The sequence below is a fragment of the Ischnura elegans genome, chromosome 4 (genome assembly GCF_921293095.1).
Source record: "Ischnura elegans chromosome 4, ioIscEleg1.1, whole genome shotgun sequence".
NCBI classification, from domain to species: domain Eukaryota; kingdom Metazoa; phylum Arthropoda; class Insecta; order Odonata; family Coenagrionidae; genus Ischnura; species Ischnura elegans.
This window is the reverse complement of record NC_060249.1, coordinates 71,749,629-71,771,002: the sequence shown is the minus strand read 5'-3', so window position 1 is coordinate 71,771,002 and position 21,374 is coordinate 71,749,629. Positions and strand designations below refer to the sequence as shown.

The following is a 21,374-nucleotide window of genomic DNA, read 5'->3' as shown; positions in this document are numbered from 1 at the left end:
CGCCAGCGGGATTGGCTGATGCAATGCTGTGTGGCGTGGAGGAACTGGCTTTTTGGGGATAGTCGAAACGATGTATCAATTAAATCATTGTGCAGCCAGGAACTTATTTTAGCATTTCGCTTGTTTTTCCGCACCCTTTTCGTTACAAATAAAATTCGGCTCTAGGTGCGTCATTTGCACAGCTTGATCTATTATTCACGTCGTGAGTTAACACAAAATTGTAATGTAGTGTTGTATACTGTAGGATAACTACACATGTTGTTGTCTTGCTTAGGTTTTTCAACTTATGAACAAGGTTTCGGAACGCATCTTGTTCGTACGTCGAGGAGTTAATGTAATTTTCTATCAATAAGTTAATATGTTATGAATTTTTTTGTTTATTCACCTCTACCATGCTGCAATGCCTCAACGTGAATGACCAAGGCTGCCTTCCCCCTCCTCCTCTTCTTTATCCTGGGTACACCCCTTTCATAAAAGGCAATGTGAAACTCAGTTTGAAAATAAAATATTATGGGATTAAAATAACATTAAATGAAAAAGTGAACTGGTGCTATTATTAGAATAGGCTTACAGTAATAATAATTAACTATGTATTTTCTGATTTTTTACAGACTGAATTTTCCTTTTGTTGAATAGATTGTCTTGATGTATGTACATTTATCAGGATATGTAAACATTTTTACAGTGGAAGTAATACTTATGAGCTGTTCCAACAATATTTTTTCTTCATATTTTTTTACCTCTTATATCTTTTGTGTCCTTCTTACAGTGGTGGTGGTCGTAGGGTTCATGAGCTTCAAACTCAGCTGGGGCAATTGGAGTCGAGAGTAGCACGTGAAACACGTCGACGTCTTTCTTTGGAAGAAGAAGTCAGACATTTGAGGGAAGAAAATCGTCGACTTCAGGAGGAATCTGCAGCTTCTGCCCAACAGTTGAGAAGATTTACTGACTGGTTCTTCCAGACCATCCAACACCAGTAATGCCTACGGCTGTTGCTAAATGGTGTGAAATATGCTGGTTTAGTATTATCCGAGAGTCTATCTTTGTATTATTTCAAAGGTAGTAAATGTAAATAGCTAGAAAAATTGGATATATTTGTGTATTTATGAATGTCATTGAATGGTTGGGATAATTTCATGACAAGGCATCGTTGAGTTCATTTTATAAGTATTACATAGTGATTCCAACATGAATTATTTCATTGGTAAACAAGACAATCTGTATATAATTAATGTTTGCTTGAAGTTAATCAGCATTTCATTCCACTTCATGAACAATTTTAGTGCTTACTTATTATGAAAACAAAATATTGTATTTGTGTTAAGAAGTATGTATTTATTTCCCTAATTGCTAATTCTTCATGAGCACCCAGCCCAAATATGCTGGTGAATTTCAGATGTAATGACAGTTTTTCTCTTTTGTCCTTTTTGGAGTGTATTTGTGTATTTTCCCCATTTATAATGGATCCTAGAAATAGATTTATACTCATTTGTGGCCCATGAATACCTGGAGTTATATTCAACAGGATAGTAATTTGGGACCAACACCTGCCAAAGGCTTTAACTTATTTTATGTTATATCATTAAGTGAAGTAGTTATATGGTGCTTTTTTGTTTTGTACTTGGCATAAGTCATTGCCAAGAAGAGTTGTCTCTTTACACTAAAAAAAACAGCCTTTTAAATAGGGTATACACCCACCAAAGATTTGTCATGAAAACATTTTTCATTCCAAGAGCAAATGGCTGGTCATTGTGCCTTCAATTTTTACTAGGAAAGCCAGGGTACGAATATAATTCATCGTATATTAGGATTTGCCTCTGAGGATCATTAAAGGATTGCATTTGGTATTAAATTTCACTTGTTTTACATATTACTAACATATAATTAAGCATTTATTTTTGTTCTCATGATTCTTAAAGGGAAAAAAATAGAACTGCTACATGTGCCTTAAATTGTTAAAGGTGGAAAGTCAAGCTGTTGAAGTTGAACTGCATATATTATGTGGAAACAAATGTTTGAAGCTCTTTTGATTTATTGCTAGTAAATTTATACCTTGAAAGCATCAGTCATACAAATGAGTGAAGGATGGCTTTAGGTGAGCAAGGTATTGTTTTCAGTAATTCAAATCATTTAATTGTTTATATGAGTGACTCACATAAAGCAGTGAACAAAGTTACCTACACATATTGTGCCTGTTATGAGCAATCATTATAATAGATTCATGTAAGAAAGAAATGAGTGATAGGTGCCTTTTTCATGGTATCTGTACTTACTAAATTTTTGTAAGTAGGTATTCCAATGGGGTCTTACACCCATTATACAAAATATTTACATGAGTGCACGACTCAGGAAATATGCTCTTATAAATGTTTTTCATTTAGCTGATGACCTTGTAAATATATTTTTGTGTAAAGTGTCGTGTGCAGTCAGAGCTTTTATGAATATGATAAAAATTCTGGTCGATGACCAACCTATATATTTTCTTTTGTATATTTATTGCTCTGTATGCCACGTAAGAATGCTACAGTTTATGTAAATAGCACAACTTCAAATAAAACATACATATTGTTCTTTTACAGATACTTAAAAGCATTATTATTATATTGGCCTGTCTTATGTCTACTTTGGCTAGAAGTGTATTTTACTAGAAACCTGCCAGCTATTATGACTCAGCTTCAACTCCCCCTCCATTTATCAGCCTACACCAGCTGGTTCAACAACCTGTATTCACCTAAGTAATTTGATGTACTTACAGTTATGAAATTGGTCATAAAAAATGGGCTACTTTGGTTTGGACTGAGGATACCTTGCTCATAATCGTGCTTGCAGCCTTAATTTTACAGTGGCGCACTGAATCTGTGGGAGAGTCATTCGTAATGGCCGCACCCCAAAAAACGTATTTGCTAGAAAATGGCTTGCGAGAGGGTTGGAAGGAAAACCACCCTGGGGGAACAGGGTGGTTTCCTATTTTTTTTAATTGCCTAAATCGAAAGTGGAGAATTATTCCTGGAGTACGTATTTCAAGCTTTTAGGTTTTTAAATGACGATATCTATTTTTTGTAATTAAATGAAAAGTGAAAATTTTCAAGCGTGCAAAAACACGATGGCTAAGTATGAATGCTGGTAAAAGCCTATGTGATGTCATTCTGGTTCTGGTAGCCTCTGTGTGAGGCCACCTTGATGCGAGGTTCTGAGCGCCGCTGCGATGCAGACTGCTAGCAGGTTGCAGAGCACCCTGCTTGCAGGTAGCGCTTGGCTTAAATAATATATATATTAATACCCTATCAAACGAAGGAAACTTTCCGACCATAGGCAATTTTAATGAGTGATTATAAAGAGATATTTCCCTGAGCTCTGTGCCACATGCATGCATTTGTAATTTATGAAGATGTAAAACTCCTGACACCTCGTATAGGTCCCTGCAGGGACGCCGACTTACAAAAAATATTGGGGGGGCCCAAACCGGGGATCTTGCCCCGGGAAATTTTATAAGTAGTGAGTTTTTAGTTTTTTAAGCATTTTCGAAGAGTCATATGATCAACATTAGAACACTGAGAACTCTAATCTCGATACCTGGACACTCCTGGGAAAATCGACAAGCCTGAAACTTTTTTCCCAACACCCATAGCGAATTATTGAGGGGGCTCGGGCCCCCCCAAGCCCCATGGAGTCGGCGCCACTGGGTCCCTGTGACATCACGTGGAAAGGCATTGCAGGGGCACCAGTCTGGCCTTTTTCAAATGAGGTTAAAATTGATCATTAACATTTGTCTGAACTGGGATTTCTAAAACCAAATAATTAGAATATAATGAATACACTAATGGTGGGGGACGAATCCCAATCAATGCCTTTCGTTTTCTTTGATGATAGAAACTACTCTATTCTCAAATATTTTCTTGGTGAAAAAGGATTTATTGTAGAAGTTATGGAAAATATTTTGGAATTAGGAGCACTTTTTATGCAGGAGCACTCTCTAATGTCTCGCTACTGTTTTTGCATTAAATATTCTTGTTTTTTAGAATCTACTAATGATGTGAATCAGTTATGTATTTTGGATTGCGGTTTGGAGTAAATTTTGCTTATGAGCATCACCACATTGAAGAGTTCCTAATTATTGGGATATATTGGGATTATGATGCTAACAAGATGGTAAGGCTGCAGATAGAAGCAACGTTTGTAATAAAACTGAGACATTGGTCACTGAACCACAAGATCAACTTAGATGTAATTTTCTGCTATTCATTTCCTCTGATTAGCTTTTCCGGTTGTAGATGGCTGTGGGGACCTACCGGTCGCTAATCACCTGACCCTTAAAATCTCTTAACTTGGACCTTACATGACTTTGGGCTCCTAGGTGGGGGGTGGACCAAACAAATTCTAATTTCTTTTTTTTTTGTAATATGCAGCAAAGCAGTTTTTCTTTGCTTTTACCACTATCATTGTGGAATCGTTATTACCTACTTTGGTTTTTCATTGAAGTTATACGATTAGTTTTAGCAAATTCAAGTGATTTGAGAGCTGTACAAAACCAAGGCATCCTTCAACATGAAAGGAAAGCAATCAGATATGTTATTTTACCCTTTATGTACTTAGAGATAGTCCCTCCTCTGCCACCCATTGTCCCAAAAAAGTGGTTTATTGCCCTGCTAGAATGCACTGAGGCCTAGTGTAGTTGCCAAAGAATTGTCACATCCTCTGAGGCATGCTTTTTAGGCTAACATGTTGTAAGTTCAACATTTCACTGTTAGAAGCTGGTTCATTTTTTGTCTGTGGGTCTTTGCGTGAAATGTGCCCAGAAAAAAATTATTTATCAATAATTTTATTCTTGCAGTAATAAGATTGAATGTTAAGGGTGTGTATTATTGAAGTTTAGCACATTTATGTGATGTATTAGGATGGGGAAACAACCAACTTAAGGGCCAGCAGAAGACTGCAAAAGTGGCGGCTAGCCCAATTTTTATTAAGAGCAAACAATAGCCTGTTGTGAAGTGGCAGATAACAAAGGACATGCAATATTATCGTAATATACTACATATAACTTACCATCATAAAAAAATAACTTTGAAATATAGTAGCATTTGTGATCCGTATAGCTTTGCCAATTTGAAAATGAAGCCTGCAGATAAATGCCCATGTGAATATGAAGGTTGTAGGCACGAAAAGGTTACTAAACCTTGGACCAAACCATACTCGCCACAATTTAGAATATCTCTCAGCACCTTGGTTAAGAGCTGCTTGGCCTCCACCAGGTATATGGCAATATGGTGTGCACAAGGAGGTGGTAGGAATTGGGTTGTATCCCGTTGTTTGTCCTTTTTGAGTGCCTTACTCTAGATGAAGAAGTGCAGTAAATATTTTACCTCATTTTTTCACTTCTGACTGATCCTTATGCAGTGAAAGAACTATCAGTTCTCTTAGTAATACCTCTTCAACTGGGCCTGATGGCATTCCCTCTACTGTTGTCATTGCTTTAAAATGATTGCTCTCCCTCTAGCTAACATCATTTATCTCTCGTTTAGCTATGGCTTCATTCCGTGAGTGATTCCAATCCCCATGGCAGGTTGCACTACTGAATCTTCTGATTATAAGCCTATTGCTATCCTGCCTATTGTTTAAAAAAGAGTGAAAGTTCTTTCATATTAGGATAAATAACTTAAGGTTCTATCTTTAAATATTATTTCTGATTCCCAAAATGGTCAACCATCACTGCTATTTTCCAGATGTTAAGTAATATATGGGACAGACTTAACTGTAAGCAACACACTTCATGTATGTCCTTAGGTTTTAAACATGCATTAAATAGCATAGACCATGTAATCATCTAAACTAAACTCAGATGTCTATGCAACGTCAATGACTACTCAAGGGCAATGAATCTTTCCTTCAGGACAGATCACAGTTTCTCACACATGTCCTTCACAGTGCATAGTTATTGAATCCAGATCAAGTCCCCTGAAAATATCTATTTGTGAGCATTCCGTGAGGCTCCATTCTTGGCCCTCTCTTGTTCATTAATGATCTTTTGATGAAGTCCATTATGTGTGCCGATGATTCCACATATCTGTGCTGCAGTGGTGCTACTCCAATAATGTAGTTCTGAATGATGCCAAAACCACATGTCTGCTTTTTCATTATAAAAACTCTGAGATGAACTAGAAATGCAGCAGGAGTCATTCATGTACTGATGAGAATTAAAGGGAAATGCTCACTTCGAAAATGCTGGTAGACACGGGTGATTTACAAAACGTTCCTAGACTGAATATTTTGAAAATAATAAAACAGTAAGAAGGAATCCAGCAAAACAAATTTTAATGCAAACAATAGCAAATATACCATAATTTTAATAAATAATTTCTTTACAAGAATGGATAATATAAGTAAACGAGCAAATTGGGCAAATTTAAATGCTCTGAGGACATTTAACAATTGCTTCCCAGTGTATATCATAGCGTAAAAGATCCTCAGAATATACACATTGTGCAACAGTAGAGCAGTTAAAATCAATTAGATTAATTCATATAAAATTAATGCTCAAAACTTTTAAACTAGTCAAAAGGTTAAGTTAAACCTTAACTTCAAACATTCAACATACACTCTATTTACAAATCCTATTCATTAATATTTTCATTTCACAGGGTAGCTTTTAAGGTACACACATTAAATACTTGTTAAGGGTTGCAGATTCTTCAAGGAATAACTAACTTCCATATACTTCAACATTCCAATCACTGCTACAGCACATAAATGTAAGACTAGAACCTACATACATGCCCTCATATATTTGAAAACATCTTCAAAAAATAACACACAATCATTTTCATGTAATCGAAAATAATTCATAAAGAGTATTGGCCAGGAAACATTAAAGCCATTCAACATTCAACCTCTCAACACATGACTTCATTAACAATGCAACACAAACTCAGAGGGGAAAAATAATTCCAAACCCATTGGGCTAATTCACCAACACAGAGAGCTAACTCCACATTTACAGACATTTTACAAAAATACTGACTTTCCTATTCATTACTTTTTCAGAAATCACAGTCTTTATGAACACTTAGCCATTGCTAAGAATTCGATACAACGATTTGAAACAATAATTATAATGAATTTCATAAAAATTATTAATCGATTTCAATTCCATTTTCTTAAAATCCATCTACTGGATGAGGCATGGAACCAGATCTATTTCCATGATAACCAAGACCACTACCTTCAAGTGAAATTCAATCATAAAAATACACTTACTACAAACTCCCTCCAAAAAGTACAAAGCAAAAACTCAACAGCCCTAAAAAAAACTGCTATGTCAACATAAAAAACAGCATTTTTATGCAAAAATAGACCATGTAAAGGCATCATTTAAAAAATGAAAACTAGTACACTAAAATAAAAATATAGCCATGAAAATCAAAATCATAAAGCCGATACAGAATCTGCATTCTTACCGATTCTCGTTAAAAAGCACTTATGCACCAAATATTACATTCTATAATTATAATCATAGTTGCAAATTATTAAGGGATGCCAATTAGAATTCTTCACAAATAATCATATCAAATCTCAGTTTTGTATGAATGCAGACAGTAGACATTACAAATAACGTGGAAACCCAAATCAGTATAGAGCTAACACTAGAGAAAAAGACTGACAATTCGATGTGCCCTTAAGTAAAAGAGCCAAGGAAAAGGATTTACATGTGCATTCATTTATGAATTGAATCAAGGCAATGCCTACAGTAACAAGTACATAACAACCTGACAAATAAAATAAACAGTACACCCTATGATACCAAAAAAGAAAGAAGTACCCCGTCCAGCAGGATCAATTAAAATGAATTGCTTTTATGCTCAATGAATTTATAAATGGAATGTCTTTTTGTCTAAAATCATATTTGTGCATACACATCATTTAGCTCATATTGCTAACCATACATGATTATAAAATTAAATGCATTTATCCCATGCATTATTGGCAGAATTTCCCCTAAACAGATTATGACTCATAAATATTCAGATCAGGTTATTATTTTCAATATTTATGAAACATAAGTCACAATATTATAGATAATGACATGATGAAATACTGTAAGCTCAAAACAAGAATAATCACTTGTTCTTTCAAGTATTTACAATTTACAGCATTGACATTAGATATTCTAAGCACCTTATTCATGAACAATCTGTAATTCAGGTTCGCAACCTGCAGATGTAATGCATATGTACTATTATTAATTGGCATTAGCATGGCATGCACCACTTTGGAGATCAATAGGATTAGTGTTACATAACAGCTTAATACTAAAGAATATAACAGGAGATATTCTTCGTAATATAAGTAACCATCTCTCACAACAAGCACTGATCAACATTATTGAATAAAGAAATGAATAATCTATAGTCCAAAGATATTTTTAATAAGACAATCTCTTCGTCTTATCATACTAATCACTGGAGTAATTTGTCAATCAAATCCTGATTATTTTAATTTCCAACAAACAAGCAGCAAAATATTTTGCTAGTCTTTAAAATTCTACAAAATATCAAGTCTCTTAACCACAAGTTAAGGAAGTATTGATGATTCACCTCATCAGTAAATGAAGTCTGTAATGCTATCAAAAAACTAGCCAACCTTTTAAAAAAAATAACTTTGAAACCATGAAAAAATCATTTTTTGTACTTTGCTCTTCTATAAAAAAACAACAATCAAGGCCTATACAATATAGGCAGATTAAGGGGTTAGGCTGCTTCCTTAATCCCTTCTGGCTCTCTTTGCTCTGCTAGTTGCATTGCCAATGACACCCTGCCCTCCAGGTTCTCCTAATTCTGGTCCAGCACCAGGAAGACACAAACCACGACTCTTTTTTGTCACATGAACTTGTGATTGTGCAGTTAGCTGCAAAGATATGGCATGTGTGTTTAACTTTTCAGCCAGAAGTAAGTCCTTGAGCCCAGTCATTTTATGACTGCGCAGAGTCAAACGCGATCTCGATTCCGAGGAATTTTCAACACTCGTCAACTCCACTTTCTTCTGCTTCCCTTTATCCAAATCATCCGCATTCACCTGTGGAGGTGCTTTCTCCTGGAAAGTGGAATTCTCCATCTTCGCTTCCATTGGTTTCTCATTTTCTTGATTTGGAAGGTTCTTGGGAACCCCACTCGCTTGCAATGACTTCTTTACCGGCACTTTGACAGCAGATTCTGAAGCCATCCTCTTGCCCTTTCTGCCACCGTTGGCGATGGGAAGTAATGGTGATTTCCCTGGACCCAAATTGTCCTCGGGTAGAAGTGCATCAATATCAGCTTTCCCCTCAGCCACCTCTTCCTCATCTGACGAAGTTGAGGACGTAGGCGCAGGTATGAAAGGCTGTCCACAACCCAACAAGTAATCCCGATTGAGGATATTCTCCGCACAGGCCTCCGTCAGAGCTGCTATTGTTGGATGAGGTGGTGTATCTTCCTCTTCCTTGGCTATCTTTCCTTGAAGGAGCTCTTTCGAGTTCCACACAACAGATGCTGAGCCTGGGATTTGATAATTATTGTTATTCTCATGGGCACCAGATACTTTTTGGCTGGTAAAGTGCTTTTCCTTGGAGACTTTCTTTTCACTCACAACATCCCCTTCAAGTTCATTCGCAGCACACTCATCACCAACATAGCGACTGTTATCACTCATGATAATCACTTGTGATCTCACCTCGGCATCAAATTTTGAAATAGTGTTCACCAGTGGCCTGGCCCACCCAATGTGAAGAACTGGAGTGGCAGCACCTTCTTCCCACTGGCAAATTCCATCATAAAACCTAAAGCAGAGAATATTCACATTAGGCTAAGTCCATTATTCTGATATTATATGATCTGATAGATATACGTATTCTGATATTCTCCTTCATGAGAGAAATGTGTTTTACTGAAATCAAACAAGGACAAACGAATCTTTCACAAATCTGACAACTCTTTCATTCAAATAATGATATAAACATCTATAAGCATAAAAAAATTATTTTAAATTAGATCAATTAGTATATTATCTCATTGCTTAATCAGAGTCAGTAGAGCATATGTATTTATGGGGGTGTAACAAACATTCTTATTTTGCTAAACATGCCAATATTTTAGGAGCTAACAGTTCCATAAATATACTTCCAGCTGTGTCCCCATACCAGAAAAAATAATAAATTACCAAATGTCATAAAATTTATAAATAAAATATGCATGCTAAGGGTTTTGGCTTTCTGTGCGTGATTTTATGAAATTTTTGATAGGATAAAGTTGGGATAAAATGAATTCTTTATATGCGAAAGCGGTTCCGTGACTTGAGTAGATAAATAAATTGAAACAGAAGATTTGAAGACACATCTTTGTCTTTTTGTGAGATAAGTTCCAGACAAACACAACCATAACGAAAAGCCAGCGATACATAGCGAAATTTTGTTGACTATTAATTTAAGGTATCAATTTAGACGTAAGGAATTGTCAGATTGTTTTGTCTGATTTGCCTTCCCACAAACAGCGAAACTTTTCAGCTTCAGCCACATCTCACGTGCAGCTGGATCAGTTTGTGACCATTATGAGTTAGAATTTTATTTCAAATATCCTTGAGACTGGGAGACAGGCCCAAATTTTTAGGGTGTGAGGGCGGAGGAGACTTAACTTCCTGAAAATCAACCAAAATGCAATAGGCAAAACCTAGCCTCTGGGAAATCCAATTGCATTCAAAGAGGTGTATACTTCATGAGTAAGTTAGCTGTGATGCCAATCATCCCTTGCTTTCATTAGTTTGTTGTGCTATAGCCATTGCTCTCCAAAGCCCCATGAAAATAGTAAAAATAAGGAGTCTGAGCAGGCAATGAAATGAATGGTAATGGGTAAATTCCTTCGACTGAGGAGTTACCGGGCTTCCCACCCTTTCTAACGAGCCACGTGGTGGCTGGTGGATAAGAGATTTTTGAGATAGTCTTTCAATCTATTCACTGACTAATTCTTTTGAGAAAACAAGGCAACGCCCACCTCTCTCTCCCCATCTTGCATCCTTAGGTATTGTTTCAGGCTAAATTTTGTGGAAGTTCAATACAGTGAGTCCTCGTTTAACGTCACTTACCGTTCCTGAAAAATGTGACGATAGACGAAATGACGTTAATCGAAACATTATGTCCCATAAGAAACAATGTAAAAAGTGAATATCGGCTCCTAAACCTCACAATTCCTACGCGAAAAAAATATAGCGTATCATATCTGGGGCATTTTTTACGATGGGAATGCCAAGCTAGGGCATAAATACGAGTTCCTGTCTTCATCGACGACAATAGCAGCACTGACGTAAATCCTTCTCCATTGCATCTTCCCGCATTTGCTTTTCGGCTTCGCTATGGTGGTCGCCCGGGCGAGCGTCGCCTGGGCATCATCATCGCTGAAACATCGTCGCAGTTACAGGAACCAAAATTATTGTGAACACGGCGAAAAAAGTGACGACAAAAACTCAGAGTTCTACTCGGAAAAATTCCTTGAAATCACTTTTTAGGTTCCTGAAAACCATTATGTCAAGTAAAACCTTGCGCACCTACCTAAGAATTCATTTTGCAGAAAATATGCTAAAACCGTAATCGCAATTAACAGTAAACACACCGTTTTACACTTCGCTTAGACTGACTGTACTACCGCCGACAAAACGAATAACCTGCAACGCCCGCCGCTTCGCATTTTTTTCTCATGCGAAATTTAAAAGCCTTGACGTTATCCCGAAGCGAAGGTGCGATAAACGAATGACGGTCTAAAAATTTTCGTGACGTTATCGCGAAATGACGTTAAACGGGGTGACGTAGAACGAGGACTCATTGTATATCCACGATAAAAGAACACAAATACTAATTTCCACGCTTTCATTCAAATTTTCAACCACCGACCATGGTTTCAACACATTATGTCATTTTCAAGGTGATACAAACAGCACTCTCTCCCAGTATTTATACTCAGGCCGAGGTAGGTGTGGGGGGAGTGGGAGGGGAAACACTCTAGGTGAACTAATGAATGAAGGCTGATAACAGAAAACATACTTGGCGTGAGTGAAGGTCAGGGTTTTTGACGTCATGGGGATGCTTAACTTTAACAATGGTGAGTCAGAACAAAAGCACCATAGATAATAGAAAGCGAGCGCTATCGCGCGATTATTACCTTGATTTGAGGGAAAACGATGAGTTCTCTCTTAATTCAACTGTCACTAAAAATGATTGGGATAGTTATATACCTTTCTCGTATTTACTGTTTGGCATGCTCTCATATGGAGCAAAATGGCCATAACTAATGGTTAACGTGAAAATTACAGCATACTAAAGGTGTACACCAAAAAAATAAGCGTGAAACATTTATCGCTGAAAATTTTATTTCATGCACGTAATCACGGCCAGCCGCATTAATGGTTTCTAGTTCTCTTGGTCCGATTTGCGGAGGTAGTTAGGCTATCTTGGGGGACTCTTCTTGCTATGATAAATGGAGGTTTTACGAGATAAAGAGATATGAAACATGAGAGGTTTGCCAAAAAATTTACATGTAAATCTGACGGGACTGTTGGGGTGGTGCGAAGTATGGAGGTTTACGATGTAAAGAGGTTCACTACATAGAGGTTTTACTGTACTCGAAAAGGATCATAATGAAAACTTGCAGCTCAGAGCCTTATGTTGCAGGATAACTACACTTTTTAATTCCTTGTTTAGGTTTTTCAACTTATGAACAAGGACTTGGAACGCATCTTATTTGTGTGTCAAGGACTTACTGCAGTGTTAAAGTTTAATAACTTTTACCTTAAGAGGTGAGCAAAGCACTCAGGATCCTTAAGAATTGACCTTGCACTGTGTCCTGAGCTGACGACTTTGATAATATGAGGAATAAGTTCATTTGCAATTTCAAGAAACTCCTTGTAAATTTCCTCATCATCACGGGAGTAGTTGTACCTAGAATTAAAAAGTATAGAATTATAAAAAGGATTAAGAAACAAAATTTGAACTACATGACACTAATGCACCTCGTTGAATTATTGCTTCAAACCTATACTAAATAAAATGATTCACTAAGATATTCTCAAGGGAGCAAGAATTTTCAGTTAATATCTCTTAGTATAAAAAATATGGACAAAAAACTCACTGCCTGATAACATCAGCAGCATTAGCCCAGCTCTCAAATGCTTCCTTGTACATACCACTCCTGTAGAAGTATCCACCTTGGTATGTGTATGGATATACATGTTGGTTGTTATAATACAACCTTGCAGAATTAACAGCCTCATCAAACAGGGAAGAACATGGAGGCCTTCCAGATGTAGGAGCTATTTCTTCCAGATCTCCCAAGTTTCCTAAAATGAAGACATCTGAAGTTAACTTACCCCTTCCATACTACAACTTAAACATGCAATTAATTTTCATATGAAATTTTTTCACATATTTATTCTATGATGCAATGTCAAATAGATTAATATTTCCACATTTGTTTGATTGATACATCTTTTTCGTGTATTACATTATGTAGTTTGCAATAAAGTATGCATTTAGTCGCTTGCAGAATGTACATCATAAAGATTTCAATTGAACTCAATGAGTACATAATTATCCCCAGCATCTTACAATATTCTGTTTTTAATGGCTTTGATTGAAAGGATAAATTTGCCTTCTTAGGAAGAACCAAAATGAGGAGACATAGGCCGACTATAGCTACTAGGCTTAAATTGTAAAATAGCGACTTGAAATAGGTGAAAGAAATACATTTCTTGGTTACTCACTTCAGTTGGCTAAAAAAAGTATATACCAATTAGGTACAACTACTGGTAGCCAGTTTTTAACAATGCAGAGGAATTTCTAAAACACACATGATGAGTATTGCTCTCACAGGTGATGGACTTGCTGATGACATTGTAATTTTAGGCTCAGGACATAGGAGACTGATAGCCAGATTACTATTTGAATGACAATATGATGCTATGCAAATTAAAAAATAAATAATCCACAAAAAAATTAAATCATTCATCATATATAAATGGCCAATGGTGAAAATTGTTTTTTCTTATTTGTGACTTCAGGGATTTCAGTATTTTATACACGAGCTATAGATATATAATCAACTGAAAACTTGCGTCAATTAAATGACTATCTTTAAAAAAGCATTACTCACCCAAGGCCATAGGGTACTTGGTTAGGTGCCCTAAATCATAGAGGAGCCAAAGAAGCTCTTGCTGAAGAAGTGCTACCTCTAAGGAGTCACTGGAGCCAGTTAGACTGGGATTTATAGCAGAGACCAAGGCTGCTACCTCCATTACTCGAGAACACACCACTGGATAGCCATTCATATACAGCCATGAGTGCGATCCAATACCTCGTCCAATTTCTTGACCCCTCTTGTCCTCATTCCCTTTCCCTGCAAAATACAAATGAGTAATTCATTTTTAGACATACACAGATAGATGTAGGTCTACATCATTACCAATACATAAATATAATTTATACAGTAACAGCACCTTAACCTTTTCCCTACTATACACGTATATATACATGTGGACGTTTCCTCACCCGGGAGATGACGGCCGTATATTTACGTGTGAGATTTTCCTAGCCAGAAGAATGAAAGCCGTATATATAAGTTTTCTAGCTCTCCCCCTTTTAGGACAGTCACGGGTTTACGTCGTCTTTGTCTCGGGACCCAACCCTACGGGGTTTAGGATTTACCCTCAGAATCCGGGAGCAAGTACCCGGACCAAGCGTCTTTTATAACCCCTCTTAGCGGTAAGGGACAGTGGTCATACAGTTGTTTATCCCGTCTGGTTTCGAAATAAATATTTGTTAATTTCTCAAGAAAAATAAACTAAGAATTGAATTATTTGTCTTTTGAGCAGCGTTTACAATTTTTAATCGAAATTCTACGATGAATATTAACTTATATCTCGAGTTGTGTAAAAAATCAACATGGAAATTGTTGCTGCATTAAATGCGTTAACATTGGCCTCAGAACTTCGTTTAAAATTTGACAATGCTCAGAGAAAATGAGGAATTCAATTCAAAGTCTGCAATTTATGTGCAAGCAACAATTATCCATTTGCTAAATACATATAAGCAATACATAAGTGGACCGCAAACCAATGCTGTGGGTGTGGTCGTAAACCCGGAAAGGAGGGAGCACAACTACTCTCGGAGTCCGAGATAATGCGAAGTCCCAGCATGGAGAGGTCGAAAAAGGTTCATCAAGACCCTTCTTAACGAATGCCTCCCAAAAATGCTCCGTACCACGAGAAAGAAGAGTCTCTTGGGGCTCAGTACAGCAGTCATGCTAAGACGAAAACTCAGCCGTCTCGAAAGGGGTTAGAAGTTAAATTGAAGTGGTTGTATTATGACTACCTGAGCCAAGTTTACCGAAAAATGTCTCAATCTATTCATAAATTGTTGCATCATTACAGGCTTGATCATTTTCACTGTCTTCTTTTCCTCGATTACTCTTCCTTCAACCTTAATTCAAAAAACCAACAAACCCTTTTGACTCTCAATTTTTGATCAAACTTTGTGTAACCTCCACACCTCACCATTTAAAACACAATTACATTTCTTGTAACAGTAATACACGAGAATACATTGAAAATAATTTAAGACATTGATTGATTTTTTGGAACTATTCATAAATAAGCAATCAGTTTTATAACATATATATAATGTCTTCACACCAATTAGAAAAATTGTACACATACCATGCCAAGTAACTTCAGCAGTTTCAGATCCATTTTCTCCAAATACAACCCAAGCATGATCCTCAGACAGCGCAAGATGAACATCCCTGAACCCCAGAGCTTGGCATCCAGCCACCACCGCAAAAGCTACACCAAAACAGTCCAACTTATTCCCTATAGACAGTAACAAATAAAACCAAAATTAGTCAGTTACCCAGCATCACCTGATATTTTCCAAATCAAGGGGCACTTTTGAAAAATGCTTTGAGATGCGGTTCAAATTTATTTACGACGAAGTTAGCCTTAATTTTCCAAGAAAGAAAAATTATGAAAGGTATCTAAATAAGCATACAATGGTTAACACCCTCTATCACATATTATCTTGCAATAGCAAAAATAATTTTTGTGCCATTAAATATAATCCTTTAAACCATTTGATTTATCAGGGTTGCACTTGCCTACTTTAGAAGTGAATTGATGCAGCTGAATACAGAAGTTTTTTTATTATCACAACAATAAGGAATAAAAAAGAAAGAATGGAATAAGAATTTGCTTTTACTAATCTGCACATGATATTGAAAGAAGCTAATCTTTCAGGTACATACTCCCCGCATTGTTAGGTAATAAATGATGCATACATAGGAAATATTTTAGTTCCCTTCTTAAGGTCATATTGTGTCACCTGAAGAATAAAACTGGAATGGACTAGGTAAGTGTAACATGTTGAAGACATGTTTCCATTCATGGCCAAAAAAATGATAGAACCTGAAAGAACAGCTTCTTTGAAGCCTACTTCCTCTTACAAAATGTAAACAAGATTGCTAAAAATTAAGGCTCTACAACTGTCTACAAAGAAAATATACCTCCTTCAGTACCCATGCATGAGCACTTGCATCAACATTTTCCAAAGCATGAATTTGGCTACCTGAAGAACAAGTTACACTTTACATGAAGATGTTATTTTTACAAAGAGAAACGTCTAATCAAATGTAGCATTTGAATTGAAAAACTATATACAATGAACTGGCAATGTTCACACCCTGTTTTAACCATATCCGTTACTTGTTAAACACTGTAAGACTTCTGATTGTCATGCATGCAACATAAAAACACAAGATTTCCTTTTCTTCTCAATTATTGTGAAATAAATAGCATGAATTGTCCAGAAAGTATCACATGGTTTTGAACCATTTACCCAATAATAATTTAATTATACCATTTACAATTAAGGTGACTGAGAATGTGATGGACCTGCTGCACAGCTGGCAGAGGGTAAAGACCTCATCCATTGATGGGCTAAGCAATCAACATGTACATACATTCCAATGAAGTCTGTATAGCAAAATAATTTACGTTGTACAAGCTCAAGGATACCTACGAGTTTGTATTTCTATTATAAAACCAAGAAGGCCCCAAACTGGATTGGGAATCTTTACAACAGATTTGAAAATTTGTCAGTATGCTGCCATGGAGAAACTAACTTTTCATGTAAGGCCATGGACACAAAGTAAAGAGATTGACAATCTAATTTTCAGTATTGTAAAGACCAAATTAAGTTTAGATAATGGTGAAGTGAAAGTGATTAGAACTATGAAATGCTCGACCACAATAGCAAAAAAAACTTTTTATGAAGAGAAATAAATCATGACAACAAAATCAATGGTATGCAAACGTATTAGAAGCTATTTTTTGCGATGACCAATGAACCCTTAATATGATTAGGAAATACTGGTCATTCACAGTTATAATTTTCTTTCAAAGGTAAATAATTACAGTTACAAATACTGAGCCAGATGAGAGGTAGTCGAGGATGTAGCAGGTATAAAAGGCTGTCCACAGTGAAAAAAGTAATCCCAATAGAGGATATTCTCAGCACAGGCCTCAGTCAGTACTACGTTGGATGAGGTGAAGTTAGAGAAACAATGAATCCCAATAGACCACTATATTTCTCCCAAGAATATTTAAAATACGCCCTTGTTTTCTTCATGATGGAAGATAACTAGGAGACAGCTCGATGTTTTTTGGAAATTTTGAAGATTTATGAAAATCGTGTCATCGAATAGGGCTCCCTTATAGTATCGATGCACACTTCCGAAATATCTAGGCTAAATTCTGAAAACTGCCATGGATACTGGTAAAAGCCAAGAAGGCGAAGGTCTCCTCATTAAAATGTGTTGCTCTCGTAGATAATAATATTTTTGCCGTCATTGACAGTCGATATTTGTAAAGTATATATGTACATAACACCAAACCTTTATTTAAAAATCTTTGTACATGGGAACTAATGAGAATATCATAGACATTTCCATCATGACAACTGAGGTATAGAAATATGACGTGTACACGACCATATTCTTCGAACGTCCTCCAGAGATTATTCGCTGGCAAATGAAAAATATACGATCCCATGGGCATAATAATGACATCCATTCACATGTAACTTGAGCATAACTACGAACCGATAGCGAATAAATCAATAACACCACACTTTTGGCTAGTATCATAATATTAAGTTTATATGGATACGGGAAATAGAGGTGAATAGGTAGGCAGGGGGAGGAAGGAACGACGCTTGCGCGGTCGAAATGTAAGCCTAGGACCGTTTCCATTTCTTTTCCTACCACCCCAGTGACCCCATCCCCTAAATTCTTACCACGTCACACCTTTCACTCTCGCTGAAATTCGTTTTCCGTGGTTCAATAAACCTATACCAACTGGGGAGGTCAATTTACTCCCATCAACCCCAGAACATAGGTATAAACAAATCACACAAAGAGCAAATATTCTTCTCAAAACTACTTGAATTAAGTGGAAAACTGTTGAATTCAATCCTTGTGTACACCTAAAAACTCGAACCAGTAGATGCAAAATATTTCATGGAAATTTGATGGACAGCGAAAACAAATTCATGCCCTGCGTTGCGCATGTAACACGCACATCGACTTGACATCACAGGCATGTGAAAAATGCAGAGAACAGGTAGTTACAGGGTCATGTAGAACGAAATAATCCACCTTGATAATACAAATACCTGCCAATGACAGATCCAGACAGAGTAAAGAGAACTTAAAATATAAATAAATAAACTTACCCGTAAGGTAACTGAACAAACTCTGTAAGTGTGCTCTGTCTTTGTAGAAGCTCCTAGTAAGAGAGTTCCAAATGACATCTGATACTTTCTTCACAAGTTCTCGAGAGGCATACTTGTTCACAACATATTGAGAAAAGTCAATAGTGCCTTTCACTAAAGCATGGAACTTATTATAAAGACCTTCAACCACACGATAATCAAGAGGTGGAAGCTGAATTTCTCCACACGTGTCCGTTTCCTTGCTGGCTGTTAAGGTTCGGCTACATGTCAATGAATTTTCCACCGCACCGGCAACTATGGATAACAGAGCCAAATCTGGCTCTAATGAACTTTCCAACTGTTCCTTAAATAAACGTACCACAGATGAAATATCTTGTAGCGGGAAATGATCCTTAGCCATTTCTCGAAACCCCGCCATGTCGTACAGGCACGCTTCAAAACATTGACTCGCATCGAAGTGTTGCCAGGCATTCACCACAACATTTAACGTTTGTAATGGCAAAAATCGAATGGTTTACCATTTACACACTCCAAAATCATTCAAACACGAAGCAATAAAAGAGCTGCCAACTTCCATATGAAGGTCATTACAACTAATCAATTACGGCTCCGCCAGTGGGCTGGCAAGTGTACCTTAAAAATCAACATACCAATTCCAAACTTTTACAGTTTCATTACAGATAATGCGTTGACGCTGGGCCAGCCACTAAAATTAAAATCATTTAATATCGATGGCCGATTGTGTAATTCAAAATTGGGGCAGATAAACATTTATCGGTGCAAAAACTGACAAAAACAACTCCCGTACATTGTTTTGGTTTCAAATAAATAAAAAAGAAACGAGTATCGCATGCACAGGCTTTGGTAATGGCGCGGCATTTGTTTCGTTCGTGGTAGGGTGGTAGTTGGTGTAAGTCAGGTTGAGTTTGCGTAATTAATGAAATATCGTCAAAATTATTAAAATTTTCCATTTCTTGGCATTGTATGTATTTTTTGATCTGTTTATATCGTATTAGAAGGACGCGCATTCAATTAGGTGGTCATAAGTAATGCACCCTCGGTTTTCCATCAATTTGTTTTCTGAGTTGACGTATTTCACATTAATAAAGGTATGAATATTTTAAGTTCCCTTACAGTAATAGTTATAGTGTGACTTACTCTGCTCTGATGGATTACCTAACGTAAATGGTTGTTTGGCTGAATGTATAAATTTTTTAGTTCATTTCTCTTTTTTTGGATGCCTTCGTGCCTATATATTTTTACATAAAGTGTATATTTATTCGCCGTACTTAGATAATCATTTGTAATTCGAGAGTAGTTAATGTCATCTTAAATGTATATCATTCATGAAGACGGATAGTTTAGATGCCACAATTTTTCAAGGATGCCATCCTCTTTTTCATTCGATAAATTAAAATATACTAGATCCTGATATTCTCTTTGAATGTCTCTCTAGAGGCTTAATAATCCTTTATACTCTTGATCCATTAGGTGACAGATTAGTGGAAATTTAATCACTTGGTCAAATTATGTTAGTATTTTGATTAGTCTTAAATTCATTTTGTTACATTTGACACCAAGCAACTTAAGAATTCATTCATATTTAACCCCTTCCAATGAGACTACCAGAGCACAAATGATTAGAGGAAGCAGCTGTTACTAACAGCAATAAAATTTCTCCTGCAGTGTTTTTTCTTCACTTCTTCCCATGCCTTCTTATTAACCTTTCATCCATATTTCATTAAGTTCTATGCATTATATATTGAATAGATTTTCAGAAGAAAGCAAGGCAAGTGGTATTAATAGTACTAATTGGTTTCAAATTTCAAACGGGTATTTGGGTGAGAGGGTTGGATGCATACATCACAAAAGGTAGGGGCAGATCCAGGATTTATTTCTGAAGGGGCACAAGCAAGGCCGTATCCAGGATTTTGTTCTATGGGGGGGGGGGGGGGGGGGTGGCACAATGGATACCTTGTAATACAAAATGAGGTTAATGATAATGGGACCGTATTAAAAATCTTGCATATTTTTTAAGGGTCTGGGTATTTTTGAGGCAAGAAATTTAGGCATCTCTCATGGATTGAAAGGCAAGGAAAGCAGTGATCTGGGTTCTGTCTGAATTCTTCTTCTTAATAACTCAGGAAATTTGGGTAAGGTTTTGTAAACTTTTCCGTAGGAAATGCAAAAATCAGTTTGACCCGAGGAATTTGCGAAAGCCATGCTAATCTTAATGCTGAATATGATGAAAGCTGTGGAATGTGAGGACTATAGTTTTAATTTTGCGTGTGGTAAAAGTGGTTCTGAGGGTTATTAATTGCAATTTCAGACGGGAGAAAATCATTTGTTGTGCACATAGGCGGATCCAGGGGGGGGGGCACAGGGGCACGTGCCCCCCCCAGACTCTCAAAAATATGCAAGATTTTTAATACGCTCCCATTATCATTGCATTTGTTTTGTATTACGAGGTATCCTTGTGCCCCACCCAGAACAAAATCCTGGATACGGCCTTGCTTGTGCCCCTCCCAGAAAAAAATCCTGGATCCGCCCCTGGTTATCAGTGTGTATTAAGGATGGTAAAACC

At 36.7% G+C, this 21,374-nt stretch overlaps 2 protein-coding genes across 2 annotated transcripts in view; one reads left to right on the top strand and one right to left on the bottom strand.

Moving 5' to 3' along the window:
* The window catches only part of LOC124157662 (signal-induced proliferation-associated 1-like protein 3), a 255,007-nt gene extending 252,427 nt beyond the window's left edge, over positions 1–2,580 (top strand). The window contains exon 22 of the mRNA XM_046532592.1: positions 770–2,580. Within this exon, the coding sequence (XP_046388548.1) occupies positions 770–980 (211 nt within the window). The 3' untranslated portion in view covers positions 981–2,580. The remainder of the gene's footprint in view (positions 1–769) is intronic.
* A 3,709-nt stretch (positions 2,581–6,289) lies between these two features.
* LOC124157660 (menin) lies at positions 6,290–19,570 on the bottom strand. Its single transcript, XM_046532588.1, has 6 exons — positions 18,791–19,570; positions 15,721–15,873; positions 14,160–14,402; positions 13,140–13,347; positions 12,800–12,949; positions 6,290–9,805 (listed from the first exon to the last, which is right to left on the bottom strand). Exons 1-6 carry the CDS (start codon positions 19,206–19,208, stop codon positions 8,755–8,757), a joined length of 2,223 nt encoding a protein of 740 aa, XP_046388544.1. The 5' UTR covers positions 19,209–19,570; the 3' UTR covers positions 6,290–8,754.
* Between the last annotated feature and the right edge of the window lie 1,804 nt (positions 19,571–21,374).